The 27,754-nt window shown below is 52.8% G+C and overlaps 1 protein-coding gene across 12 annotated transcripts in view; it reads left to right on the plus strand.

Moving 5' to 3' along the window:
- The first annotated feature begins 874 nt into the window (after positions 1-874).
- The window catches only part of Kif1a (kinesin family member 1A), a 65,462-nt gene continuing 38,582 nt past the window's right edge, over positions 875-27,754 (plus strand). For 8 of the 12 annotated variants that reach the window (XM_038338747.1, XM_038338745.1, XM_038338748.1 and 5 more), the window contains exons 1-18: positions 875-980; positions 6,904-6,980; positions 7,832-8,011; positions 8,608-8,673; positions 9,379-9,557; positions 10,628-10,739; positions 11,553-11,630; positions 12,330-12,395; positions 13,316-13,333; positions 17,585-17,660; positions 18,890-18,968; positions 19,766-19,908; positions 21,535-21,668; positions 22,854-22,933; positions 23,257-23,332; positions 24,965-25,044; positions 25,480-25,586; positions 26,595-26,678. In XM_038338747.1, coding sequence (XP_038194675.1) covers positions 875-980; positions 6,904-6,980; positions 7,832-8,011; positions 8,608-8,673; positions 9,379-9,557; positions 10,628-10,739; positions 11,553-11,630; positions 12,330-12,395; positions 13,316-13,333; positions 17,585-17,660; positions 18,890-18,968; positions 19,766-19,908; positions 21,535-21,668; positions 22,854-22,933; positions 23,257-23,332; positions 24,965-25,044; positions 25,480-25,586; positions 26,595-26,678 — 1,741 coding nt within the window. Of the gene's footprint in view, positions 981-6,903; positions 6,981-7,831; positions 8,012-8,607; positions 8,674-9,378; positions 9,558-10,627; positions 10,740-11,552; positions 11,631-12,329; positions 12,396-13,315; positions 13,334-17,584; positions 17,661-18,889; positions 18,969-19,765; positions 19,909-20,357; positions 20,385-21,534; positions 21,669-22,853; positions 22,934-23,256; positions 23,333-24,964; positions 25,045-25,479; positions 25,587-26,594; positions 26,679-27,754 lie in introns of all 12 variants that reach the window. The other 4 variants (XM_038338746.1, XM_038338755.1, XM_038338756.1 and 1 more) reach the window with 1 other exon arrangement.

The following is a 27,754-nucleotide window of genomic DNA, read 5'->3' on the forward strand; positions in this document are numbered from 1 at the left end:
AGATTTTTCATACAATATATTGGGTTATATTAATTTTTGTTTGTTTGTTTGTTTTATGACACAAGGTTTTTCTATATAACAGTCCTGGCTATCCTGGAACTCTCTCTGTAGACCAGGGTGGCCTTGAACTCACAGAGATCCACCTACCTCTGCCTCCCGAGTGCAGGGATTAAAGGCAGGTGTGTGCCACCACCACCTGGCTCGGGTTACATTCGTTCTCCTTCCGAAGCCCCTCCTACCTCTTTCCCCATCTCTACCCACTCAACTTAATATTCTTTTTTTCAGAAACAAGACAGCACAAAATGAAAATAAGAAAAAACACCCCCACCCCACCCAGGACACACACAAGAAAACAAAAACAAAACAAACTAATAATGCAGCGTCTGTTCTGTGTTGGCCCACTGTTGCTGAGTATACTGCCTGCCCCATGGTGTGTTGATAGACCTGTTGTTAACTCCTGTTCAAAATCTGTTCAAACTCAACCCAGACAAAATCCTAGCACTGAGGAAAGGAAGTGGACACAAAGTCTCATCCCTAACCAAGAAGCCATTTGCAAATCATAGCTGCTGGGAGAAGGGAACCAGTTTTCCTGGCTGGAGGGCCACCTTGTTCTTGCAATGGGCTCCTTACACTCAGCTTAGCTCTGTGCTATTAAAATCAGTTACCTGTTCCCACTTCTGAGTCCTGTTGGTTGGTCACCACAGTGTGTCATTGGGGCGGTCGAAGTGGGCGGAGAAGTCCTGTGGGTACGGCCAGGTACCCTTGTACTGCCTCTTTGAATACTGCTCCTAAATTGCGTCTTTCCTCCATTCCAGGTGACTCTGCCCTCTCTGGGGCAACCGCAGCTGCTGAATTACCAACAAACTCCACAGAAATGGCCGGGGCCTCTGTGAAGGTGGCGGTCCGCGTCCGCCCCTTCAATTCCCGGGAAATGAGCCGTGACTCCAAGTGCATCATCCAGATGTCAGGAAGCACCACAAGTGAGTACTGGCCATGATGGCTACCAACAACACGAGACCGCGGGACCGCGGGGCCATGCCTACTAGCCAGACTTAAGAGCCAGCCTAGCCTGCATTCAAGAGCCCTGAGCCTTCCTCATCCACATGGCGTGTGGGGACCGGGGGATCCCAGGTAACAGATGAGCACGGATGATGGAAGCCAGACATTCAACACCGAGGCATGGGCAGGTGCTTCCTCTCCACGCAGGGGACCATCTTTTCTGATCTCTCCGAATGTCTGGTGGTGGTTGTCTGGCTGGACTTGTGGCTGCACTCCTGTCACTTGGTCTCCCTGCTATCCATGCCCCTGTGCTCGGGCTGGTTGTTTGAGATGGAGTCTCAGATTGTATCTTAAGATGGATTACTAGTCACGCTGTAGCCCAGGCTACCCTTGGACTCTTGCCTCAATCTCACAGACTGTGATCCCAGCCTGGCCTGAGACACAGGCGTGTGCCACCACCCCCGGATGTATCTCTGTCCTCAGGTGGCCTTTTTTTTTTTTTTTTTAACAAGGATTTAAGGCATAACTTCAACAGTTAATCACATCTTTACCATCCTGTTTGCAAGCCTGTAGTCTCAGCTGCTCAGGAGGCTCAGGCTGAGTACCACCTGAGACTAGGAGGACCCAACTTGGGTACCATAGTGAGGTCATGTTAAAGGAAAAAAAAAACAAAAGCAAACCCTAAAAAACCAAACCAAACAACAGCAAGACAACAACAACAACAACAACAACAACAACAACAAAACTTGTTTCCGGATAAGATCATACCCTGAGGTTCCAGGAATATGAATTTCAGGCTGAAAGTCAACATTATTTAACTCAGGAGTGATGGCTCAGTGGTTAAGAGCCCTGCCTGCTCTTCCAAAGGTCCTGAGCTCAATTCCCAGCAACCACATGGTGGCTCACAACCCTCTGTAATGAGATCTGGTGCCCGTTCTTGAGGAAGAGACCTGGTCAGTTGTCCTCATCAACTTAGACCATGAAACCCAATATGGACAAGTTCAACAGAACTGCCATACATGGACTGTCCATACATGCTTCAGCATTGCTAGGGCAGAAATTTCATTCATTTCTTTTCATGGTTACAGCCCCGGGTTTTCAGCTCCCCACTTTGTCTGTTCTTTGCTGTGTTTCTCATTTTGATCATGTCAGACTTTGACAAGTGGGGGGTATGGTCTGGTCTGGTCTTGGGGAATAGGCAGCAATAAGCCTGGGGACAGCCCTTCCGTAAGGCCAGGGACATAGACCTGCCCTAAAGGTTCCATCCGCGCAGGATTTGACTGCTGGGATGGGAGGCAGGCCCAGGCTCTAAGGCTCTTGTCTGCTCATTATTTTATCTGGGAGATTTCTTTTTTTTTGTGCTCTATGCTTTATTTTTAATGTTTAATGAGTAAACAACAAAGAGCACTGATACATGTATATGTGTGGCTATATAATACCTATATTATATTTTTTCTCATTTTTTTTATTAAAAATTTCCATCTCCTCCCCTCCTCCTCCCCTTTCCCTCCCCTCCCTTCCACCCATACCTCCACTCCCTCCCTCTCCAAACCAAAGAGCCGTCAGGGTTCCCTTCACTATGTTAAGTCCAAGGTCCTCCCAACTCCCGCTAAGTCCAGGAAGGTGAGCAACCAAACTGACAAGGCTCACAGTGAGCCCGTCCATGCTGTAGAGTTCAAGCTCATCGCCGTTGTCCTTGGTTTCTCAGTCCTCCTCCACCGTCAGCCACATTCAGAGAGTCCGGTTTGGTCCCCTGTTCCATCAGTCCCATTCCAACTGGACTTGGTGGTCTCCCGTTAGTTCTGTCCCACCGTCTCAATGGGTGAACGCACCCCTTACGGTCCTGACTTTCTTTCTCATGATCTCCCTCCTTTTGCTCCTCATCAGGACCTTGGGAGCTCAGTCCGGTGCTCCTATGTGGGACTCTGTCATTTTCTCCATCCAACACCAGGTGAAGGTTCTATGGTGATATGCAAGATATTCATGAGTATGGCAATAGGATCTGGACATTTCTGGCACCCTCTCCTCAGCTGCCCAAGTGAGCTGTGATAGACCGGCAGAGAGGTGGGCAGATCACAGTGGGAGTCTTGCTGGAATTTTCAGGATCTGACAGCCACACCCAGGTCTGCAATAGTGCTCAACAGGACCAGCTGCTGCTGTAGTTCCCCCATTCCTCCACCAGGGGAGCTGTCGGCCAAGCTTCTGACTCCCCAGGCTGGGTGGGCCCACTTTGGGGTCATCTGCAAATGGCCCAGGGTTTGAGTGGACTAGGCTGATGACAGTCCACCCTAAAATGCTTACATCTTTGGATTAGAACTGGCCATCATCTCTGCTTATGGTTGTCTGGACTTGGTAGATATGTGAACCGGGGTCTCATGTGACTTCTGTCCATTGCCTTCCACTAGCTTCTGCTGGTAAAAAATGCACCTAGTGGTTGGCACCAACAGATACCTGATCCTTCCTCAGGGTGTCAGATGATGACATCACATTGTCCAGCACCTGTGCAAACACCTGGCTGGTCGTTTCCCAGCTCACAGGTGGCTGCTGGGGTTGAGGGTCTCAGATGTGTCTGTCCATTGATGCCCCCTTGGGTGGTCTCTCAGCCTGTTGAGGGAGGAGGAGGACCTTGGAATCACTGTGGGGTGCTTCAGGCACCTTTAGGTCCTGCTGTTCTGGAATTGTCATGGGGGTAAACAATGTTTTGTGTGCTTTATTCGTGGTCTGTCTCCTACACAATGGGGCAGTCTGCGCCTCTCGCCTTTTGTTTTCCCCTTGTCATATTCTAGTCTCAGAGAAATGTGGCTCTGATTCGGCCATGTCCCTGTGCAGGCCTCTGGGTGGGCTGGTGACAAGTCTCACACTGAGTGATCTGCCTAGGATGTGGCCCTGAAGCGCGTTCCTGGAGAGCCAGGGATAGAGAGCCTGAGAGGGAGAGATTCTGCTGTTCTATCTTACTTGGGACTGACCTCAGTGGAAAATCTCTTTAGGCCTCAGTTTCCCCACTTGTGCAAAGAAGTGATGCTGGGTCCTCCCTACAGTCCCAATTCCAGGTCACTTCTGAGCCCTCTCCCAGCCACACAGAAAACCCCTGGGGTCAGGAGGCAACTGTTCCTGCCTCTGCTCAGCACACTCATCCCCTCCTTCTGCGTGTTCCTGGCTGCAGGAGACATTCTGATCCTGAGAAAACTGCTCGATTAATTTCTTTCCCTCTGCCACTCTGCACACTGCCCCCACCCTCACTTTTGTCCTTCCCACCAGGTGGCCGCCTCTGTGCAGGCATCTTGTCTTGGAAGAGCCTGGGGGCCCAGCCAGCGTAAAGGGTAGACGGGCTGGAGCCTTAATGAGCTGGTCCAGGGGACCAGCTTCCAGGCCTAAGTGGCCCCATTTCTCCCTCCTCCTGCTTCCACAGAACAGCCGGTTGCTTTCTGGCCTAATGAGCTCTGCTTTTATGAGAATCAGACTGATGGGGGAGGGAGCTGTGGTTGGACAGTCAGGCCTGGTGCATTATGGGATCTAGGCCTTCTGTGTTATGTGAAATGCGGGGAATGGCTCCACTCTCTGGAGGTTACACCCCATGTAGAATGACTGAAGGTATTTCTAGTAACATACTACAGGATCCAGGAGACAGGCTGTGGAGGGTGAGAGCAAGCAGGGCCTGAGTCCAGGGTTCTATGCCAGGTGGGCCCCAGAGGAGACTCTTCCCACGGACCATTTATAGCTTGAAATGAAGACCTCTCCTCCCCACACATTGTCTGCTGCCCCATCCCCATGAGCTTGCGTGCTTCCTATGCCCTGGGAGGCTCCAACCCCGAGGAGCTTAGGGCCCATATGGGGGTACACTGACACCTCTAATATCAGGACCCTATCAGAGCCAGAGAGGATGGGGAGGTTGGGACAAGGAGTCCGGAGCTCAGGCCTGTCCGGGAGTGAGAATGGGGCAGGGACAGGGGCATCTGGGACTATGTGGAGGCTTTGACCCACAGTACAAGGGGTGAAGGAGCAGAGCCAACAGAGGTGGGGCAATGGTGGCATAAAACAAAGTGGTCCTGGCTTACCCGCTGGGGCTTCAGAGGCCCAGTTCAGGCTGCAGTGAAGAAGGCATCACCTCGTTTCTATGGCACGACCTCATCTGGGCCCGGGTTCTGGCTGCACTGAGGCCACTGTTCCTGGGTCCCAGAACATGAAACTAGGTCAGTTTGCACCACTGCCCCCTTGAGGCAGCTGTGGTAGGGCATAAATAAATGCTCAACCACTGGGTCTAGGGGCCCAGGTAGGGTCTGAGCAGAGAGGTCTCCCCGTGTCTCTTGGATGTTTGACCAGAGCCTTGGAGGCCATTGAGCTTGTTATAGTGGTAGAGGACTCTAAGTGACCATAGGGGTTCAGTTTTCCAGAGCTGCCGTGACAAATCATGGAAGGTTAGTTTAACTTCTGGAATGTACTACACAGCCAGCCACGCTGCAGATTTATAGTCTGGGTTAAGAGCTCCTGAGGCGGGGAGGGAGGATCTTCCCCAGGCCCCTGCAGAGCTCTTGGAATGCAGATGGATTTTGGTGTTGCTCTTTTTATCTTTATCTTAACAGGATGTGGTGTTCTCCCTGTACGTGTATGTCCCCAAATTTTCCCCGTTTTGTAAGGATATTGGTCATACTAGATGAGGGTCCACTCTGATGATGTCACTTTAATAGACTACTCCATCTGCAGTGATCCCCCCCCATCTCCAAACAAAGTCACCTTGACATACCAGGGGCGTCGTTTTGAAGTGGATGCAGGTTTGAGAAAACAATTTAATTATGACTGAGAAGAGGTGTCTGGGCCCTCCCCATACTGTAGCATGAAGTCATCTTGGATGCAGACTGGTGGGCAACCAAGGATTCTAAGGGTTATGTTGTGATTCTCACTGAGGACGACTAGTCCCAAGTTGACAGAGTCCTGGGGGTAGAGAGCTTTGCTTTCCAGAATTGATGATGACTATGATTGACTCATGCCCTTTATGGATGTGAGAATTCAGGGCAGGGTCTGCATCTGGCCTGGGGTCCTCAACTCTCTATTATACACAGGTATTTTGTCTTTGACAATCTGGGGAACACAGCCTTAGAATGTGGGAACCAAGTCCCATCTCTATGGCTACTGGTGCTGTTGATCAGGTCTGTTGGAGACGGAAGTCATAGGCTATGGTGGCATTGTGGGCCTCCCGGATTACTGGGGGTCTCTCCCAGGAAACTTCAGGCCCTAGCTGTTGGTGACACATCAGTGTTCACTCAGAATGTGTCCCTGGCAGTAGGACTAAGACGCTGCCCCAGTCATCGGTTGGGATAGGGCCTCTGTGAGGAGCAAAGAGGAGGCAGACACTGATACCTCAAGAGGAACAAGTCAGGGGATAGGCCCATGAGCCTGGGTGGTAATAGCAGGCTAGAAGGCATTTACTGACAAGAGAGGAGGGGATTGTGATATGCCTGGCAATGAATACCTCCCCTGTAAGACAGGGAGCATGCCACCCACAAATGAGCTGTGCAGGCGTGAGAGTAGGACTGGGAATGTGCCAGGGTGCCCTAGACATCAGCTACTTTGGAGGCACAAGTGTGCCAGGCAGGGCAGGTAGACCAGTAGGCTGTAGAACCATAGAATAAGGGAGCCAGAGCCTGCAGTGTGACTGTCTTCAGGAAGAAGTCACCAGATGACAGGCCTGGCCTGGTGATACTCTCTGGCTTTCATGAGTCCACCCCAGAGAGAAGGGCAGAGACTCCTGTGTGTTTGTAAGTGGGTCTCTTGTCCCATCTAGTTTGGGGGTTGGTCTGGCTTGCCTAGGATTCTCTGAGGATTAGGCTTCTACTTTAGGATGCCGTCTGGATGGTTGGGATTCCATGGCATGAAATTAACCAACCTCATTATCTGTGTCCCTTGCAGCGATTGTCAACCCCAAACAGCCCAAGGAGACACCCAAGAGCTTCAGCTTTGATTACTCCTACTGGTCACACACCTCGGTGAGCTGCATCTCAGGAGAGGCAGGCTGGTGTTGTGAATACTGGCCCAGCCCTGACTGGAGTGTGACTCTCGGGAGTCCTGAGACCTCCCTAAGCTGCGTGTTCTCCTATAAATGGAATGAAGACTCAACCCTATTCACCTGGAGGGTCACCCTGAGTTGGTCACCAACCTCTAAGGACAAGATCCTCTTGTTCACAGTCCCAGCATCACAGTTGTGACCATTCCCTTATGTCTTTTCCCCTTTCCCGAACATTCCAAACTCAGAAATCCCAGAGCTGAGCTCTGCCTGGGGGCTCCAGCTTCCTGAAAGCCCAGAGACTTGAGGACTCTAGACTCCGCCCTCCCCAGCCCCTGCATCCCGTCGACATCAAGCCCTGTTCACGGTCCACCTCTTTCTGGCTCCTTTTGAAGCATGCAGTCCATGCCCTCATGCTTCTTGGCCTCAGGATCTCTGGATATAGCCCCAGAGTTCCTCAGTGCTGCCTCCCCATCCAGTCCTCCCCCACAGTTCTGCCCTTTGACTTGGCCATGCTTTCTCTGCCTGAGGAACCCTCTGCCCTCAGGATAATGTCCAGCCTAAATGGTCCCTGAGCCCTGGAACCCTGCCTTCCTTTAGCTCCTAAACCCACCACGGTCAAAGGAACCAGCTGGGTTGAGCTCTTATCTCTGGGTCTTTGCACAAGCTACACTCTGCTGTGATCTCTTTGGCCTGCGTCCCTCCGCCGCCCAGGCACCCTCTGTCTCCCGGTCAGGAACAGGATGCATAGCCCTTCACCCTAAGGCTCTGACCCCATTTGGGCTCCGACGACTCAGGAACAATCTCTTACAGCCACGCCTCTCCTCTCTGCAGCCCGAGGACATCAACTATGCCTCTCAGAAGCAAGTGTACAGAGACATCGGGGAAGAAATGCTACAGCATGCCTTCGAGGGCTACAACGTTTGCATCTTTGCCTATGGGCAGACAGGGGCTGGCAAGTCCTACACCATGATGGGCAAGCAAGAGAAGGACCAACAAGGCATCATCCCACAGGCATGGTTGGGGCCTAGAAAGGATAGCGGGAGGCGGCCTAAGAGGAGGAAGGAGTAGAGCCTGGGATGGGCTGTAGGAGGGGGTCAGCCTTTGACAGTGTGCAATGGGGACATAGCCACAAGATAAGACACTAGCTGGGGAGATGTTCTATGTGGGGGTTGTGAGGACCGGGAATAGATGTCAGGTGGCCTGTACAAGAGGTGACCACATGTTTATAGATGGCTCCTCAGAAGCCACTAAAAGTCTGATATCTCCCAACCCTTCTCTCCTCCCAGAAGGAGGTCTCTGTATCCAAGCTGGGTCCATACTTGTCCTGCTCAGAGAAGGAGGGATGCTGGGTCAGCTGAGGAACAGTGGGCCCAGCCTCTGTGCAGATGAGGACGGGTGACAGATGATCTAGGGTCAGATCCTAACCAGGGGGACACTAGAGTTAGAAGTGCTTGGATTCAGGTCTTCACAGTGGAATGTGCCTCTTGGAGGAAGCAGAGGGGTCGGGCAAAGCAGCACCCTGCCTGGGTACAAGCTGCCCACAGCACCGGGAGGGCAGGGCTCCGAGCAACCACTCGTCACTGGCGTGTTTCTCTCCATCCTTGCAGCTCTGCGAAGACCTCTTCTCTCGAATCAACGACACGACCAATGACAACATGTCCTACTCAGTGGAGGTAGGACTTCCTGCCCGCTGCCCGTTTCTGAGTGTACATCGGGGGAGTTCTAGGTGTGGTTGGTGAAGCTTTTCTGACCTAAAACGAGTATCTATTCCTGTCACTTATCCACACACTATGACCGTGTCAGCATGCTCACACGGGACTTGGAGACTCTCAGCGCTCAGAGGGGTGATGAGAAGTTGACTCCTGGAAGGTGTTTATTACATAGCTGCTTATTCTGCCCAGTGTAGGGGCAGACACCACAGAGCCTGAGCTATACTGTGGTGGCATTCTTGAAGCTGAGGTGCCCCCAGGGTGACCACAGGGGCTTGAGCTATGTGATTAGTCTCAAGATGGCTCTGAGTGGGAGAGGGCAGGGCAGGGGGAAGTAGGCTGACCCTGGCTGAGTACCCTTTGTGTGCCCTGCCCACTAGGCAGGCAGCCACTATCCTGCCTTGGAGTCCCTGATGGCATAGCTTGGTCCTGTTGGTCAGTTACATAGGGGGAGGACTGGACAGCTAGAGGTGGGAGGATATTCACATTCACGTAGAGGCCACAGGCTAGACACCCTGTGTGCTCTTCCCAGGGATCAGCTCTCTGCCCTGCCACAGGGTCCTGATGGTGCAGCCTAGCCCCACTTGGGGTCCTGATGGTACAGCCTAGCCTCACTTGGGGTCCTAACAGCCTGGCTTCACTTGGAGTCTTGATGGTATTGCTCTGCAGGTCAGCTACATGGAGATTTACTGTGAGCGGGTCCGTGACCTCCTGAACCCCAAGAACAAAGGCAACCTTCGTGTGAGGGAGCACCCTTTGCTGGGGCCCTATGTGGAAGACCTCTCCAAACTGGCTGTAACCTCCTACAATGATATCCAGGACCTCATGGACTCAGGGAACAAGGCTAGGTATGTGGGATGGCTTGACCCCTTTAGCCACACTCCCACCTCTGACCTGGTCCTTGGGGCACTATTGATTTTACCTCCTGATAGGTCTGTGTGGTGACTCCTAAGGCAGTATGGATTTCATGTGCCAGGTCACTGAGGACCTGTTTCAGCCTGAGAGAGGCCTTGGCTCCTACCTGATGCGGGCTGTTCATGGGCAAATGAGCTGTGTGACTCTGCCACCTCCAGTAACTAGGCTCTAATAACAATACCAACAGCTCCAGTCTTGTCCAAGGGTAACTGTTTTGTCAGGCCAAAGCCTAGAAACTGTGAGGTTCATCATGGTGGCCATAAGCAATCCACCCCCTTTAGCCCGGGACACTGGTTGTCATGATGGTTCTTCTGCATACATTAACTGCGGCAGGTTGCTCAGGTGATTGCCATCAGTCAGTTCCTGAGGTAGTATGCATATGTGTGTGTCCTGAACTACCCCGACAGCCCCTCAGGGTTGTTTATAAAGCCCCTCGGTGCATGTAAGGGACAGTATGTCCTTTGCATGCCAGTTTCTGAGCCATTGCAGTGAATTCCATCTTGGGAGATTCTATGAGGTGCTTGACAGGTTGGGGCAGTGTTGGAACCAACCCCCACCTGCCTTAGGCAGCTTTGGAATTTTCCCCTGATGGCCACATAGTTGGCCTATGTTATCTTCTGTGGGGTATGGCTACTGGGGACATGATACCCTCCTAGGACTCCCCAGAGTACCTGGGTGGCATGAGACAGATGAGTGATGGGTATGGGTTCCTTCCAAGAGGCTTCCCCACATCAAAACCTGTGAGGACTTCTGTCCAGTTGGGTGATGTTGAGCCTCAGTAACAGGAAGCACTAGAAACACTGTAGCCAGCTGTCCCCCCACCCCCATATATGAGACACCATTTGAGGGCTAAGCACCTCCATGGTGGACCAACAGGTGTTGTGGTCACAGCCAGGCCGCAGAATTTGAGTCCCGTTGACCTAGGTGAGCACATTGCTACCTAAGTCTCACGTCTGACCCCTGGGTAAGGGACAGATAACCTCACTCCGCTTCCTGCTCCCAGGACTGTGGCGGCCACTAACATGAACGAGACCAGCAGCCGTTCTCACGCCGTCTTCAACATCATCTTCACCCAGAAGCGCCACGATGCCGAGACAAACATTACCACGGAGAAAGTGAGCAAGCGTGTGGAGTGGTCTGGGTGGGCAGGTTCCACCTCGGTGGTAGCTGTCACGGGGCTAGGGTGGAGGGTTACAGTGGTATTTGCAGGCCTTTGATACCGGCTGGTAGGGCAGGGTCTCCCACTCCCCCTGGAGCGGTGGTGTCCCAACCGGGAACAGGATGTGTGGTGAGCAGTGTCTTCGCAGGCAGAGTGCCTATGCTGAGGGAGTACAGTCCTGGCAGTTCCTGCTCCCGATGCCCCTCCTCCAAGCCACACCTTGGCCTTCTCAGTGGGTCTGGACTATTGTCTGAGTATTGTTTCCTGCGGTCTTTATCTTAGTTATCCAACCTGTGGGCTTCTGGGAGGGTAGCAGAGTCATTCTGGGCCTCTTGCCATCCCTTTTGCCAGAAGGTCCTCCTGTGCAAACGTTCTCTCAGACGCCTCAGGGAAGAGCTCTGTAGAGGAGCTAAGTCTCCTCTAAGGTCTCTGTGGGGTCCCTGATAGTGCTGGGGTCACCTGGGCCTGGTGCCATGTTCCCAGCTGTGTCCCATGACATAGTAAGAGGCTCAGGAAGGCAGAGGAAGGCTGGGGGAGGTGTGAGCAGCCTCTGAAGGGGTTGTGTGGTACCTCACTAGGATAGAATGTCCAAAGAAAAAGCTGTGAATGGGGGTGCAGAAGGAAACTGGGGGGATCCCAGGGAAGGAGTGTGGCCGTAGCTCCTCAAGTGGTTCACGAGACTATCCCCAGAGGGACAAGATGCCCCTGTAGCAGTCTCAAATCAGGGACTTGCAGCAGGAGATTGCATTTGATGCATCTGCCATTTCAGGTGAGCAAAATCAGCCTGGTGGACCTGGCTGGCAGTGAACGAGCTGATTCTACCGGAGCCAAGGGCACACGACTCAAGGTAGGGCCAAGGTATCATGACCAGAGAGAGCACGAGTCTGCTCAGAGGTCCAGTGTCCAAGCATTTGCTGCTCCAGGGTGGGCTAGACAGGGGGTCTGTTTGGGGATGGAGCTAGGTTGAGCCACCACCAAAGGCAAGCCTGTACAGAGATGGTGGGATACATGGGCCCGAGCCTTTGGTCTATCAGTCTTGGCACTCTGGCTCCAGTGAACAAGAACAGACAGCAGTCAGAGAGTAAGCTCCTAGTGTCCGTCACTGTACTTCATCTCCAGAGCTTTCTGCTTCCCGCCCCAGGGAGACAGGCTGTGGGGCAGCCATGGACTGAGCTGCCTAGCAGCCTGTGTCCTGAGGGCACACCCACTCTGGAAACAATCTTGCGTGTCAGGAAGGAGCATTTTTAGTTTCCTGAGCATCTTTCTTTGGCCCATGCCCATGACCTGTTGACTGGGAAGGGCCACTGTAAGTTGTTCTGTGAGAGGTTATCTCGGGTCCTGATAGGGCTGAGCAAGAACCCTGAAACTCTGATCAGCTAACTGCCTGCCCCAGCATCCTCTATCCCTAATGACCTCAGAGATCAGCTTCAGGGCTTCAGCCCCATACCCTACACAGACCAGGCCCTAGAGGAGGCAGAGGAGGGCCATGCTAGATCAAGAGGCTCCAGGTGCCAACTGACATCCTGATCACCTTCTCCACACACAGGAGGGAGCCAACATCAACAAATCTTTGACCACCCTGGGGAAGGTCATCTCTGCCCTAGCTGAAATGGTGAGTGGGCTCCAGGCTTCTGGAGCTAAATTGGTGGGGTGGGCCACAGAGGAGTGACCCTCACCTGTCCCCGAGGAAAAGCTGGGTGTCTTTCATGCATGTTCCAGGTTCTATCTTTAGAGAGGTAGCTGGGGCTCAATGGAAAACTCAGACATGGGGAGAGCGCCGCAAAGCTGGAAACGAAATAACAATCTAGAATTAAACTGAATCTCAGTTTTCTTACTTGTAAAAAAGGGATGATGGGCCTCCTTCATCGCACCTTTCTGAGGGTTACCACATATCAACTGTGAGCTTGTTGGGCTGGCATCCTTGTGAACGGGTAGCGCAGTGCTTAGCTCCGACCATTGCGGGTCTGGTAAAACCATCCTCTAGAGGGAGCCCACAGTCCTCGGAGGTGAAGAGCTAGGTGTCTCCATAGGACAGTGCAGTGTTTACTCCCCCACCAAAAAAAAAAAAAAAAAAAAAAAAATCCAGAGAAGATTCTAGAGACTGTATTTTTTTTTTTTTTTTTTTGGTATTTTTTCAAGACAGGGTTTCTCTGTAGTTTTGGTGCCTGTCCTGGAACTAGCTCTTGTAGACCAGGCTGGCCTCGAACTCAGAGATCCACATGCCTCTGCCTCCCGAGTGCTGGGATTAAAGGCGTGCGCCACCACTGCCCAGCTTAGAGACTGTATCTTATTCTGAAATTATTAAGCGTATACAAAGATTGCTGTGTGACAACAGCCTGAGAAGTCACACTCTTATGACCAGTTCAGGGTGACCAGCTGTGCCTGGGCAGTGAGTGACAGATACCTGGCATGTACTTGGGCTCCCGTCTGCCATTTGTCCCTCTGGAGCCAGCCTGTCCTCTCTGTCCGCTGTACCCTTGGACCCTAGCCTTGCTCCAGGTTCTCAGACTCTTTCTGTTCTTTGTTTTTCAGGACTCTGGACCCAACAAGGTAAGCTGAGTGCTTCAACTTCAAGGGAGAGGGGTCAAAGCCCTTGGCCCCGGGCTCCCTACTGTGCCAATCTCAGCAGGAAACTCAACTCCTCATCCATTCACTTAATGAAGAAGCACAGTGCGCTTCTGAGCTGGGGATCAGTGCTAGCAGCCAGGTCTTAGGATGAACAACCCAAATGGCTCCACAGTTGGAGGGAGGCAGAATAAACAGGAACATGAAAATGTCATTGCAAATTGGAATACATTCTACACAGTGTGGCGGAGGGGGGCAAGTTTTCAATGGTGGCCCCAAAGTGAAATCTTTTTCATCTGAATGGATAGAAAGTTTTATAGAGAGACACAGCCTCAGGCAGAAGACCTGAGAACTGGCGAGGAGCCAGGTGGGTCTGGCATACAGTGGGAGTTACTGGTGTGAGTGCTGAGGCCGTAGAAGGTTGGTAGGAGTAGAGAACTGTGGGAGACAGCGAGAGGCAACAGGAGAGAGAGCAGGGACCTGTGTCAGCCACTGTGGAACTCTGTGTGATAGGCTGTAAGGAAGCCTGTGAGGAACCACGCAAGGAATCCTTACCATGGGGTGGAGGCACACGCAACACTGTGAGGAGCCATGAGGAACCTTGGGGGAAGGCCTGAGGAACTTGGGTTCTGGCCGAGACTGACGCGAATTTTGAGAAACTGTGGGGCATGAGAGGCATTACGGGAATATGAGGTGAAATGGTGGCTTTGTGGGGAGCTGCGTGGAAATTGTGGGAGGAGTCGTCAGAACGTGGAATTTGTGGAACTGTGCGGAGCGTATGAGCAGTTTTGAAACCGAATAAGAGTTTTAAAGAAACTGAAGGGAAGCGTGTACACACTTGACTCTCACTGCTCACTGAGGTGATAAGATCTCCAGCCGCAACTTGAAAAGGGAAGGGGACTCACAAGATGGCTCAGCACATACAGGCGCTTGTCACCAAATGTGACTACATGAGTCTGAGCCCTGGACCTATTGGCCAACTCCTGCAAGTTGTCCTCTGACTGCCACATGTATACAGCGACACCCCTGTGTGTACACACCTAAATATATATATTTGGTGTTTTGAGACAGGGTTTCTCTGCAGCTTTAGAGCCTGTCCTGGAGCTAGCTCTTGTAGACCAGGCTGGTCTCGAACTCACAGAGATCCACCTGCCTCTGCCTCCTGAGTGCTGGGATTAAAGGTGTGCGCCACCACTGCCCAGCTGATGTTTTTAAACAGAGAAAGGAAGGGTTTATTTGGCTCACAGTTTGAGGATACTGCCCACCATGATGGGGAAGGCATGACAGGAATTCAGGGGGCAGACAGCCATGAACACCGCAGCTCTGTCCTTGCTATTCAGCCCAGGACCACCTCAACCCTGTGAGAGGAATGGGGTCACATTGGGTCTTCACACTTAGGTGAAATCAGCTAGGAACTCTGTCACAGCCACGCACAGAGACTTGTCTCCTAGACAATTCTAGGTTTCTTTTCCAAGTTGACAGTATTTACGATCATGCTCTGGTCTGTGAGGACCCAAGAGGTGAGTGTTGTGAGGAGCTAGGAAGCTGCATGAGGAAGCGTGTCCAGGACTTTTGAGGATTTGTGTGAAGAACTGTGGGGAATTTAATTCTGTGGGCAACTGGATGAGTGATAGGAGCAGGGTGGAAATAGGTGAAGGAACTGTGCGGGCCTGTGTAGGGAACCTGTGTGAGGAGCCGTGGAGAACTGTGAGGGAGTGAACAGGGGAGGGGAGGTCACGGAACTGCAGAGTCGCTGCCTCTAGGATTGGGGCATTGTGTGGAAGCTGTGTGAGGAATCGGGTCTAGAGGACCTGTGTGCCCGTGTCTGAAGAGGTGTGAGCAGCTCTGTGGGCAGTCTTGCAGGAGCTGTGGATAAACTGATGAGTTAAGAGGAGCTGAACAGTGTGAGAGGTGTGAGTGTGTGTGTGTGTGAGGTGTGTGTGTGTGAGGTGTGCGAGTGTGTATGAATGTGTGTGACTGTGTGATTGTGACTGTATGTGAGTGTGTGTGTGTCTGTGTGAGTGTGAGGTGTATGTGAGTGTGTGTGTGTGTCTGTGTGAGTGTGAGGTGTATGTGAGTGTGTGTCTCTATGAGGTTTGTGTGTGTGAGGTGTGTGAATAAAGTGTGTGTGGGTGTGTGAGGTGTGTGTGATTTTGAGTGTGTGTGAGTGTGATTGTGTGTGTGTGAGGTGTGTGAGTGTGTGAGTGAGGTGTGTGTGTGTAACTTATGAATACTGTGAAGACTACATGGGGAAATTGAAAATGGATATTTATGCAATGGGTTCTGTGAGAAGTTTGAGGGACAGTAAGAAACTTTCAGGGAAAATGTGTAATGAACCTCGAGTGATGGGGAACTGAGAACTGTGTAAGGAGCCATGGATGGACTGGTGTGGAACTTTGAGGATCTGCGTGCACTGCTGTGAGGACCATCTTGAGGAATGCAGTGTTTAACTGGGAGAGACCGAGTGAGGGCCAGTGAGGCCGCAGAGGACCTTGTGGGGACAGTGTAGGAGCTGTGTGAGGGACCTTGATTAAAAACTTCTAGGAATGGAGTGAGCTTTGAAGCTGCTGGTTGAGGAACAGAAACTGGAGAGGAAGCAGCTGTCGATGAGGAGGAAGGCCATGGGCCTGAGGATGGGTGTGAGGTCTTGGGTCACTGTCAGAATCTGGCTATGATTTAGTAGAAAGCAGTGGGTGGATTTTCAGCAGTACTAAGTCAGATTAATCAGGGCCATGCTCAGACAAGAACATAGATCACGAGTGAGGTGGCCTGGCATGGTAGTCGGGAGAATAGAAAGTCAGTGTGGTAGTGGTTCAGGCTTGAGATGGCAGAGAGAGAGAGAGAGAGAGAGAGAGAGAGAGAGAGAGAGAGAGAGAGAGAGAGAGACAGAGACAGACAGAGAGAGAGAGACAGAGAGAGAGACAGAGAGAGGGGGGAGAGAGACAGAGAGAGAGAGACAGAGAGGGAGAGAGGGAGGGAGGGAGGGAGGGAGGGAGGGAGGGAGGGAGGGAGGGAGGGAGAGAGGGAGGGAGGAGAGAGAGCAGGCCAGCAGGGAATTATTCTGGGAAGTGGCAGAGAAGACTGGACAGCTGGACCGGCTCCCAGGGGATGGAATGAGAACAGTAGAATAATGGGCTACTGTCGAGCTCCTTGGCTGAAGTGACAAATGTCAGTTGTGGGAGCAAAAATAATACAATATATGAAAGGGAATTCAACCTCAGGAACTAGACATTAGAAAGCCAAACCAGAAATATTTTTTCTTGTACTGAGTTTCCAGAGGCAAAACAGGAAGTGCCTCGTGTGGACAAGCTTTGGGGGTGGACGTGGGGCGGGGGGATGGCACTGTTACAGGCTGCTCATAGAGAAGCTGGGGCAATGGTTCTGAAGCCCACTTTGATGGTGTGGTGTAAGGACATCCAATATGTATTCGGTTGTGAGGTAGTGGAGCTTGTCCTAGGAATCATCCTAGGAATGATGAACTGTGCCTACATCTGAGGAAACGGAACAGCCCTTGAGATGGTGCCTGTGTGCTTCCCTTAGAGCTGACCTGCTAGGTTTCCAGGGACTGATATTAACCTTCTCCTTGCTGCCTGAATCCTGAGTGGGGAGAGATGACGGCTGCAGGCAACAACAGGTGCTCAGTTGCCAATTTGCAAACAAATGCACCATGAACTAGTAGACACTGGGCAGTAACTATGTATCTGTAATTTACAACACTGTTAGGTCCCTGCAGAGTGTCCATGAGAAGCCAGGGTCAAGAGTACGGAGGGTGCCCATGCACAGGGGAGGCCCGGGAGAGCAAGTTATTAAAGGAGGGGCTCAGAATTTACTTCTGAGGGCCTTGAGGGTGTTCTGTCAGGAACAGACTGTGTAGATATTGGAAGTGCTTCCTTATGGGGAAGTCTTTCCCCCCTGCTGGAAGGGGCTGCTGTCCTGGCGGAGTAGGGGGAGACACAGTGGCCAGTGATGTCATCATTCCTGGCCTTGAATCCATTGAGTGGACCAGAACGAGGGAGGAGCTGGAAGGATGTGCTAGCTTGGCCTTGATTCCAGCCCAGATTGGAGTTGCCTGGAGATGGCACCCAGGATTCAGGTGAAGTTTAGGGAGGTACTGAGAATATGGTCCTTGTTTCCTTCCCCACTTCCGCTCCCCTCCCCTTCCCTTCCCTTCCTTCCCTCCCCTGCCCTCCCCTTCCCTTCCAGTAGACACAGACTTGACCTTGAATGTCCCCACAGAACAAGAAAAAAAAGAAGACAGATTTCATCCCTTACCGAGACTCTGTATTGACCTGGCTTCTCCGGGAAAATCTGGGTGAGCATGCGCCAAATCCCTGGTCACCTGGCTCTGACTTCCACTCTGTGCTATGCCCATCTCCGTGTGAGGGGAAAAAACCAATTTCATTGTCCAGTCACAATGCAGCCTCTTGCCTTTTCTGGGCAAGTCTGAAGTAACCTTGGAAGGGCCAGTTGGTTCATAGTACAGTTTGAGGGGCCCTAATGGCCCTTGGGACCCACAGAACACGTGCCCTGGTGTCTACCTTCTGGGTGAACTTATGACACCTGAACAAGTTCCCACCCTTCTGTGAATTTTTAGTTTTGTCTGTAACAGGGACCCAACCCTTGGTTCTGGGAGCACTGCTGACCTGCTAGGATTCGAGGGACGGATATTAACCTTCTCCTTGCTTCCTGAATTCTAAGTGGGGAGAGAGGATAGAGAGACGAAGGCTGATGGATGTACAGCATAGAACCCATCCTTTCCAAACTGACTTCAGGCTCCTCTCTGGATGCCTTTGTAATGGAGAAGCTGCCACCCCAAAGTGATAAACTAGATCTTGGTGGGACTCCCTGGCTCTCTCAGCTACATGACTCTGCACCCCACAACTGGCTACGCTGATGTCCAGCTCAGGCCAGCATCATGTGTCATGGCAGCATGTAGGGCCACATGGGCTGTAGTGAGGACAGGGGTGTTGCCACAATTATCTGTCCCTTCAACTGGGATGAGATCTAAGTCAGAAGCAGGCCTTTCTCACAGGGCCTCAGTTTTAGCCCTAGAAGAGGGCCTCAGGGAGAATTCTCTCATATAGATAATCTTGGGGTTTGTGCCCAACCCTTTCTCTCCTCACCGTCTCTGTAGGAGACTCACTTGAGAGCCACACCTCAGGAATGTGGCCCCAAGGACACGGTTCTCTGAGGTAAAGCAGGCAAGAGCATGGGCATATTGAGGAGAGTACTTCCAGTGGAAATGGTAGAAATGAGTCGAAAAAAATATTGGCCACAAATATAGAAATCAATCTCAAAACAAATAAACAACAAAACAAAATAAAACAAAAACGATCTCTCCACAACTTATCTCTGCTACAAGGAAAAGGGGCCTATGGCTGGAAAATGGGTAATGAGAGCCGAGGGGCAGCCAAGGAACCCCTGACCTGCCACTGTCTCCGTCAGACAGGACTGTGTGTCAGTGTCTTCTCTGGGTTCCATCATCTCCACCGGTAGTTTCAGTAAGAGGACCTTGTGTACAAATCGATTGTCTTCCCACAGGAGGCAACTCAAGGACAGCCATGGTGGCAGCCCTGAGCCCTGCAGACATCAACTACGATGAGACCCTCAGCACCCTGAGGTATGTTCTGTGGGGGACCCTGGGGCCAGACATGCCTTTCCATGTTTGGGCCACAAACACCGGTGAAAGGGTGTTCCTTTGGGGCGCATTCTCTAGGAACTCAGAGGCCAGCAGTAAGGTTCTGTAGCTCTAAGGTGTTCATGGCCTGTTCTGTCCCTGCTATATATACTTTAGGAAACATTTCAGGGGAGCTCAGAGCCCTGTGGCTTCAGGCTGGCAAAGCCATACTTCTGGCTGTGGGAATGGAGGACTTTAAATTAGCAAATAAGGTCCAATGAGCTCTCCCCAGATCTCTCACTGTGAGGTGGGCATTTTGGGATGGGAAGCCTGGGTGCAGGAGGCAGCTAGATTGCCTGGGTTGGGAATGTCTGGCCTCTATAAAGTATACACTTCCTGTGGAAAATGGAGCCTGTGTCATGGCAAATTCCCAGGTGCTTCTGGGATGGCAGATAGCATGCTGAGCATCGGGCACCCCTGTTCTAAAGTGGTCCTCTCTATCTTGGAATGTCTGATTCAGGTCTAAGGGTGTCAGTATGGGATAAGACAGCGCGCTGTGCCTTCTGTCCCCCACACCGCAACCTCCTAAGTAGATAAGAAAGGCTGAACTATCTCACCAGTAGGATGCTCTTGGCCACTGCTCCCAAGGGCTCCCCTTTAGAGCAGTGGGCTGGTTTCTCATTCTGCCAGCCTAGGTCAAGGATTTTATTCCCAGCTGAACTCACCAGGCAGAGCTCTGAGCACCCCTGGGTCTGCTCTGTGGACCCATCCCCCAACTCCCAAATCCCTTTGCTGCCCAGATATGCAGACCGGGCCAAGCAAATCCGCTGCAATGCCATTATCAACGAAGACCCTAACAATAAGCTGATTCGAGAGCTGAAGGATGAAGTGACCAGGCTGCGGGACCTGCTGTACGCCCAAGGTCTCGGCGATATCACCGACAGTGAGTGTCCGTGGCAGTCTGTCCTGGGTGGGCAGGGGCCTCAGACTTATGCCCTCTCTCCTGGGGCTGCCTCCTACTCTTGTGCTGTTGACTGTAGCCACGGTTGTCGGGAAGTGTGGAAGTTGCCCAAAGCCTCATCCCTCCTCCAGCTCCTGGGCAGAATGCCTTGGGGTGGGAGGCCGGGGCGGGCAAGGACAGGGCCAGGTTTTCTGGCCTTGGCCTATATGGATTGCATGGTTTGGGTTTGGAGCTGGCCCAAGCAGGCCAGGGAATGTTTCCTGGAAGCCCCAGGCCAGCTGTAGCTGCTGGGACTTTGAGGGGTCCTATGTCCCTACATTGAAGACCTACTTTCCCCTATGCTATTCACTCTGTGAGATGGGTACATGGACCCTTGGGGACAAACTGCTCTGTTTCTCTGTCTCTTCCTCCCCTGCCTGCCCTCCCCATAGCCAACACTGTGCCCGGAGGACCCAAATGTGTGTATTCCCCACTGCTGCTCTGCACCCCTGCTTTCATCCCGGCCATGGGGGCCACAGGGCAGCACGGGTGGGGAGGGAGGTCCCACTACCTCTTCTGCCTCCCCCATGAATATTCCTGATTCATTCCTGTCTGTGTGGGAAACTGAGGCAATAAATAGGCAGAGTGCAGTCAAGAGTGGCTGGGGTAGACTTCTGAGCACCCATGGGCCTAGAAAGGTCAGATGTTAGAGCCTGAGGACTTGGGGGGCCACAAGGCCGTGCTATCCTGGCTCTTGGCCCACACCCACCTCTGCCTGCTCCACCAAGCCCCACATCTGGGTCCCTGAAAGTTTCTTGAGGCTGAACATAGCAATGGTTGCTGCCGAGTCCTGCCCCACAGTATCTCCTCCATCCTGAGATCTGGATCCTTGGGGTTCACTTCCCCAGTGCCCCGTGCTGTCCTGTGTTGGCTGCTGCTTTGCTTTGTGTCTGCTTCTACTGGAAAGGGCCTGGCACGTCTCCTCCAGGTGCCACAGCCCAGCCTCCCATCTGTAAGGGTGGTGGAATTCTCGGGTGGAGGAAGAGTAGGGGCTCCCTCATGAGTGTCCTCCTCGCACCTTCCCCAGGTAGTCTTTGGGCCCATTCTGGGTTCCGTGGGATGAGGAGTACAGCTCGGCTCGCAGTAGAGCCCACGCACAGAAGATGACAATGAACCTTGGGGTGTAGGGGGGACAGGTGACTGAGTGAGCTGAGGTGAGCTCCTGGCCTCAGGTGCAGGATGCTGTGAGGTGGCTAACAGGTGCAGAGTCTGCACAAAGGCCCCAGTCAAAGGGAGAGTGGAGTGGTATATGTACAGAAGGGGGATGGGTGCTGTTAAGGGAAGAGAGGGCCCGCGGATCAGGCAGGCAAGTGGCAGGGTTGTGGGTAGCAGGAGACCTTGCATGCGCTTGTCCTGGGCAGCTGGGCCAGGCTGCTGTGCCTTGCCTGTGTTTCCCATTTCTTGCCTTCTCCTGACCCCGCCTCTTGCTTTACCAACTGCTTCTTTCTCTTCTCCCCCTCTTTCTCTCTTGCCTTCCCCTCACATCTTAGACATGTCTGACCTTGAGAACAGTAACCATAACCAGGGGCAGGGCCGAGCTAAGCCAAGCCCCTAACAATCTCTTCACAGTGACCAATGCCCTGGTGGGCATGAGCCCCTCATCTTCGCTCTCAGCTCTGTCCAGCCGTGCGGCCTCTGTGTCCAGTCTCCACGAGCGCATCTTGTTTGCTCCAGGCAGTGAGGAGGCTATTGAGAGGCTAAAGGTGAGGGCCACCTGATCCAGAGCACTCCTGGGTGGGTGATGGGCATCAGTCTGTAGGACAAGGTAGGCTCAGAGAGGTGAGAGCCGACTCTTGCCTGTGACCTCTGGGACACCCCTTAGGTATGGCCTCACCTCTCAGGAGCAGCGTGATATAATAATGGAAGTCTTTGGCATGTGGCCAGCCTGGTGCGCTGTGGCCAGCCCACCCACAGCAGCCAGAACAGCTAGTGCCTTCAGGCACCAGACTGAACCAGGTTCAGATAATGAACAGAGCGCTGGGCAGTGAGTACCTTTGAAGTTCTTGAACCTCTCTGGATGGCCTCGACCCTGAGTGGTAGGGGAGGGAAGCCCAAGTGTGGAGTGTCAGGCCAGGGTTCACGCATGAGCAGGCGCTGATACAGGGAACAGTGGACTGTGTGGTGACCGAGGTGGGGGGTGTTCTGTCCCAGCAGCACCTCTATAGTGCCACCATGGGTCCTGGCAGCTCCGTCTGGCATCCTGCTGAGCTGCTTTCACCAAGAAGGGAGGTGGATGTTCCGGCTCTTAGCCACTTCCAGGCTGTTGGTTTTTCCTCTCAGATGAGGTCCCTGCTCTCCAACACTGTGCTTGGCTAGCTCCAGCCTCATACTCCCTCCGAATGCAGGGTGTCTGCACAGAGAGCCCAGCCCCTGGGGGCTGAGGAACCAAGGAGACAAGGGACATAGGCTAGCATGAGGAGTAATATAGGGTGACCAAGAAGCAAGCAGCATAAAGCTCCCGAGGTGTGGGATTGATGGCCTGTTTAGGACTTGGGGGCCCAACTGAAATATCGTGTGTGTGGGGGGGTGGGGTGGCTAGGATGTAAGTGGGAAGGGAACAAGGGCCATTGTCATTGATGAGAAGTGCAGCCATGTCCTTAGAAGGGGCATATTACATTTGGGAGCTGCTCCCAGTGTTTCCCAGGGGCACTTGCTTCCTCTCTGCTCCTGATTTAATTTGCTGTCCTTGTTCTATGGGGTGTGTTCACAGGAAAGTCTGTTGTACTTCACTTTGATCCCCCAGAATCTCACAGGCTGGGAAGCACCTGGGTGTCTGAACCCCAGGGCTCTGAAGCCCCTTTCCTAACTCCCCACATCGTTGAACGCCCCACCCCATATACATGCAGACACTCCCTGGGATCTCACCATGCTCTGTCTCACTCCCCCAGGAAACAGAGAAGATCATTGCTGAACTGAACGAGACCTGGGAGGAGAAGTTGCGGCGGACAGAAGCCATCCGAATGGAGAGGTGAGCAGAGGGTGGCTAAGAACAGGCCTGGGAGCAGGAGCATAGCCAGATAATCCTGGCCTCTAGCCCTGGAAACCCAAACCCTGGGGGAGGTTGCATGCTAGCCATGGGACAAATCTATGCTGTCTGACCCAGGAAGCTAATGTGTGGCACTGGCCACTGGCCATTGCGGCCTTGAAGAACAGATCTGTGGGTGAGCTCAGTCCCATGGGTGAACGCTGCCCAGGCACTGCTGATAGTTCCTGGTTGGTGGGTGGGTCAGGCAGGGTGGAGCTAGTCCTGGAAGCCTCTGAGCTTGTGCTGACCGCAGCTCTGTCTTCCAGGGAAGCCTTGCTGGCTGAGATGGGTGTGGCCATGAGGGAAGATGGTGGCACTTTGGGTGTGTTTTCTCCCAAAAAGGTAGGAGCTGAGTCAAGTGCCAGTGGACAAGGTGGCACTACCGCTGGTGGACGTCAAGTGGGGGGGGGGGTTCTGGGGAAGGTGTAGTAGGATGGGGTTCTGGCCCAGGCATGAATTAGCCTTACTTAGACTTTCCATTGTGTGGTGGGACATCCTGGTGGCTGGGTGACATCATGTCAGGCTCTGAACGGCTTGAGGTTTAGACTGGATCCCTCAGGACTGGAACAAAACTTGGGGGTAATATCCAGGCTGCAGAGCTGAGTGTTGTGGGCCTATCCCCACCCTGAGTCTGCTACTTCTGGAAGCTTCTGGCCTTCCTTCCCAGAGCAGCTCCACAGGCTGCAAGGTCGAGTGGCAGAAGTCCGAGTCCGGGAGGATGGCGCTGGTCCCCAGTCATAGCCCTGCTTTGTGTTAAAGAAAGGCTGCCTTGGGGGAAGTGGAGTTAGCGGCTTAGGCATCTGAGAGATAGAGCTGGTGCCGCCTCCCCTAGATTCGGCGGTGCTGCCTTGGTCTACGACTGCTTAGAAACAATGTATCACATGACAGCTTGAGGTGGCAGGCTGGGGGACATGAAGAGAGGCCCAGGCCGCCAGTTCACTGTGCGGACACAGTGGTTGAGGATGGTCAGTGTCCAATGGTCAGAACTCTATACCCATGCTTCAAAGTGCACTTGGATTTATAGTTTAGTGTGGCAGTGACTTACCGCAGGGTACCATGAGGGGAAACAGGAAGCAGTCCCATCCTGGCATCTCTTCCTTGCTACAGGACCCTCGTTTAGAATGCATATGTAAGATGGCTCCAAAGAAGCTTGTAGGATGGGGCTGAGGCAAGAATGACCTAGGACAGGAGGCAGAAGCAGTTATCAATGGGTGTGGGAGACAAGAGGCAGACACCTTGACCTGGAGTTGGGATGCTAACATTAACATGCAGGTCCTGGGTTGCTCAGTGGTGACTCCAATCAGCTGATTCCTCCCAGGCCTCCGGGGAGACCCTTCTTGGCCAAGGCCCTCATTCTTCTTGCTGATAGTTTCGCTGGAGAGACTTTGGTTCCCAGTTGTCCCTCTGAAATGAGCTTCCCGGACCAGCCTTGTGTAGTGCAGAGTCAGGGGCCTAGGACTCTTGAGACCAACCCTGGAGCCTGTTGTGTGCCCTACATGACGGACTTCCAAACACAGATCCCATCTAAGCTTTACCTGGGTCCTCCAAGAACTGGGAACTGGGTCGCCCAGAGCCCCTGCAGCCCAGCTCCCCACAAAATATTCAGGCCCCACCGAGCCTGCTGTTTTCAAGAGGGGCTAAGCCTGGGTCTAGAGCTTTATTTGCCTTTCATTGTTCTGATGAGGAGTTGCTAATCTGTGAGGCCAGCTGAGCTTGGGACTCTGGGGTTCTGGGTGCTCTACTAGGCTTCGCGGGACTCTGGGGTTCTGGGTGCTCTACTAGGCTTCCCGGGAGGGGGGCTCCTTGTCCTCCCTGTCTCTTTTCTTCTCCGCCAGGCTGGGTAGAGCACTATGTCCCCAACAAATCAGGTTCTGAGAGTGGTGGTACTTTGGTGTCTGAGCGGAGGGCACGCGGGATGGCCACTGTGAGGACTCGGCTCCTCCCCAGGAGAGTGACCTTTCTGTTTCTTCCCAGACACCTCATCTTGTCAACCTGAATGAGGATCCGTTGATGTCAGAGTGCCTCCTCTACTACATCAAAGATGGAGTCACCAGGTAGGTGCTAGATGGGTTGTCAGGTAGAGGAAGGGTAGCCAGTTGAGGGGATCACAGGTGAGGGAGCAATAGCATCTCCAGCCAGCCTGGTTCTAGTGGGTTGGGGAGTGTGGGTCCCCTGTTCCCACTATCCTGTGCTGTCCCTTAAAAGCTGAGTTGGGTATTAGCCCTATGTGGCCCACAATGCTTTTTAAGTGTCTCTAGGGGCCATCTGGATTTCCCTATGGCTGGGCTGCGCTGGGGGTCTCTTGCCCACTCTCATTTCTCCATGTTCCCACAATACATATACCCTGGTATTTTAAAATAAAAACAAACATGAAACAAACAACAGCAAAAGCCAGCTGAGCATGCCTGGGAGGCTGCATGCAGGAGTAAGTCAGGCAGAGTGGGTGTGCCGGGGCCCTGAGGCTATGCTACCCCGTGATTCCTCAACAGAGTGGGCAGAGAAGATGCAGAGAAGCGACAAGACATCGTCCTGAGTGGGCACTTCATCAAGGAGGAGCACTGCATCTTCCGGAGTGACTCCCGGGGAGGTGGAGAAGGTAGTGCCATCCTGCCTCACCCCACCACCCATCCTGCCCCCATCATGCTGATCAGGCATCAGCGAGACCTAGTAGCTCAGCCCTCGAAGGGTAGGGTGCTAACCACACACTCATCTTCCCAGATCTAAGTGGATCCTGAATCATGCTTCTGGACAGAGCTGTGTGAGCCTTGCAGACAGATGAGTGATTAGAAAGGTGTTTGGGAAAGGCCTGGAGACTCCTGTGGCCATGTGGCTGTTGCTCTGGGGAGCTAGCTGCCTTGAAGACTGGAGCCCAGGGTCATGGTGGGATGCTGGGACAAGGAACAAGCAGACAGGGATGTATATGGGCAGAGAGAGGGACAGCGGGCCACACGGATGGAGCCCACTCTAGGGTTGACGTGGTTTTGAGAGCATGCTCTCCTGTTGCCTGGGCAGCAGCTGTCTGTTTTCTCGGCCTGCCACGGTCCTGCAGAAGATGGTGCTGCCTCAGTGCTGGGCCTGTGTGCTGGTGTACAGACACTGGGTCCATGCCTCTGCCGATGTGCAGGGCTGGTGTCCTAGCCAGAAAGCATCTGACCATCCTCAGGCTTGTGAATCTATTATTGGATCCCTGCCTAACTTGGTCACCTTGGGATGGTAGCCCTAAATGGTGTTGGGGATAATTGCCACTCCTAGATTTTCCTGTCCACAGATTCCCATTTCTCTCTTGTGCAGATGAGTCAAAGGAATCTAGAGCCTCCTGTTACATGTTAGCCGCGCTTGTTCTTGTCCACTGAGAGGCCTGAATAAGAACATGAGAAGTCAAGCCTAGCATGGCCTCCTCAGTTTTGACCTTGGCTCGTGTGTCTCCTTTTTGACATTTTTCCTCCTTGACTAAGTGATGGGACCCTTGAGTTCATCCAGGGGTCATGATCAGGTTCTATGGCCAGCCGGGAATGAAGACCCTCACTGGTGCCTGCCAGGGGCCAGGAGAGCTGAGCCACTGAAGTAACGGCTTCTTACAGTGTCCCTCTTAACTGTCTTGCAGCCGTGGTGACCCTGGAGCCCTGTGAAGGAGCTGACACATATGTCAATGGCAAAAAAGTCACTGAGCCCAGCATCCTGCGGTCAGGTATGGCTGGGAGCACTCGGGGACTGCAGGGTAGACAAGGTGAAGCCTTGGTGCTCATCCTCTCAGGCACAGTTTGCTCCCAACGAAAGGCAGCATTGCCATGAGCAGCCCCTGAGACCCTCTGGTCCCCAAACTGGGCACTTGAGGACTAGAGTGCCTGGACCTGAGACTAGAAAAGCAGAGGGGTTCCCACTCACAGGATACTGGATTAGTGCAGAGTGAGAAGTCAGAGTGGGAGGTCTCAAATGGTCACTTTGTTGGGCTATGCTCAGGAGAGAGGGCAGGAGACAGACAGATGGTTGGCCACACTGTGGTATTACAGAACGGTCAATGTAGGACAGGTTAGCGCCCCCTTCAACACCAATTTCCTGAGATTAAATCCTATAATTCCCACCCTGCTGCTATAAAAACCACACACATGGAGGTGTTAAAATCTCTTTCAGGAAAGTCATATAGGATATATAAGGCGGGTCCCCGGATGATGTAGCTCTTGCCTACATGATAGGAGGCATGGATGTACATGGGATTGAAGACAGAGCTGGGCAGATGAGTACTGAAATGTACACACATCTATAAGGAGACATCTCAAGGCACTGACTTACAGGAGAGCCAGTCACCATCTGTTGCTGAAACAGAGCATCCGAGGAAAGCATTTAGGGGGAAAGGATTGCTTCTGGCTCACAGTTTCAGAGGCTCCAGCCCATCTTCACTGCTTTGGGCCTGTGGTAGTCAGAGCATCATTGTGGGATGGTGGGTGAAACGGAGCTGCTCACCTCTGTAGCCAGGAAGCTGAGGCGAGAATAAGAAGGTTCTGGAAACAGACACACCCTTCAAAGGCACACGCTCTACTTCCGCCAACATGCCCCCGGGTCACTCACTCATCCTCCAGTGAACTCACCAATAGATTAATCGGCCAGTGAAGTTAGTACTCTCATAATCTGATCACCTCTCAATAGTGCCACTGGCTGGACCCCTAACCTTCAACACATGAACCTTTGAGGGAGACACCGTACTGAACCCACAGCATTCTACTCCTAGTCCCCCACGCTGTGCCCATCTCACAATGCAAAGCGTAT

The sequence above is a fragment of the Arvicola amphibius genome, chromosome 8 (genome assembly GCF_903992535.2).
Source record: "Arvicola amphibius chromosome 8, mArvAmp1.2, whole genome shotgun sequence".
NCBI classification, from domain to species: domain Eukaryota; kingdom Metazoa; phylum Chordata; class Mammalia; order Rodentia; family Cricetidae; genus Arvicola; species Arvicola amphibius.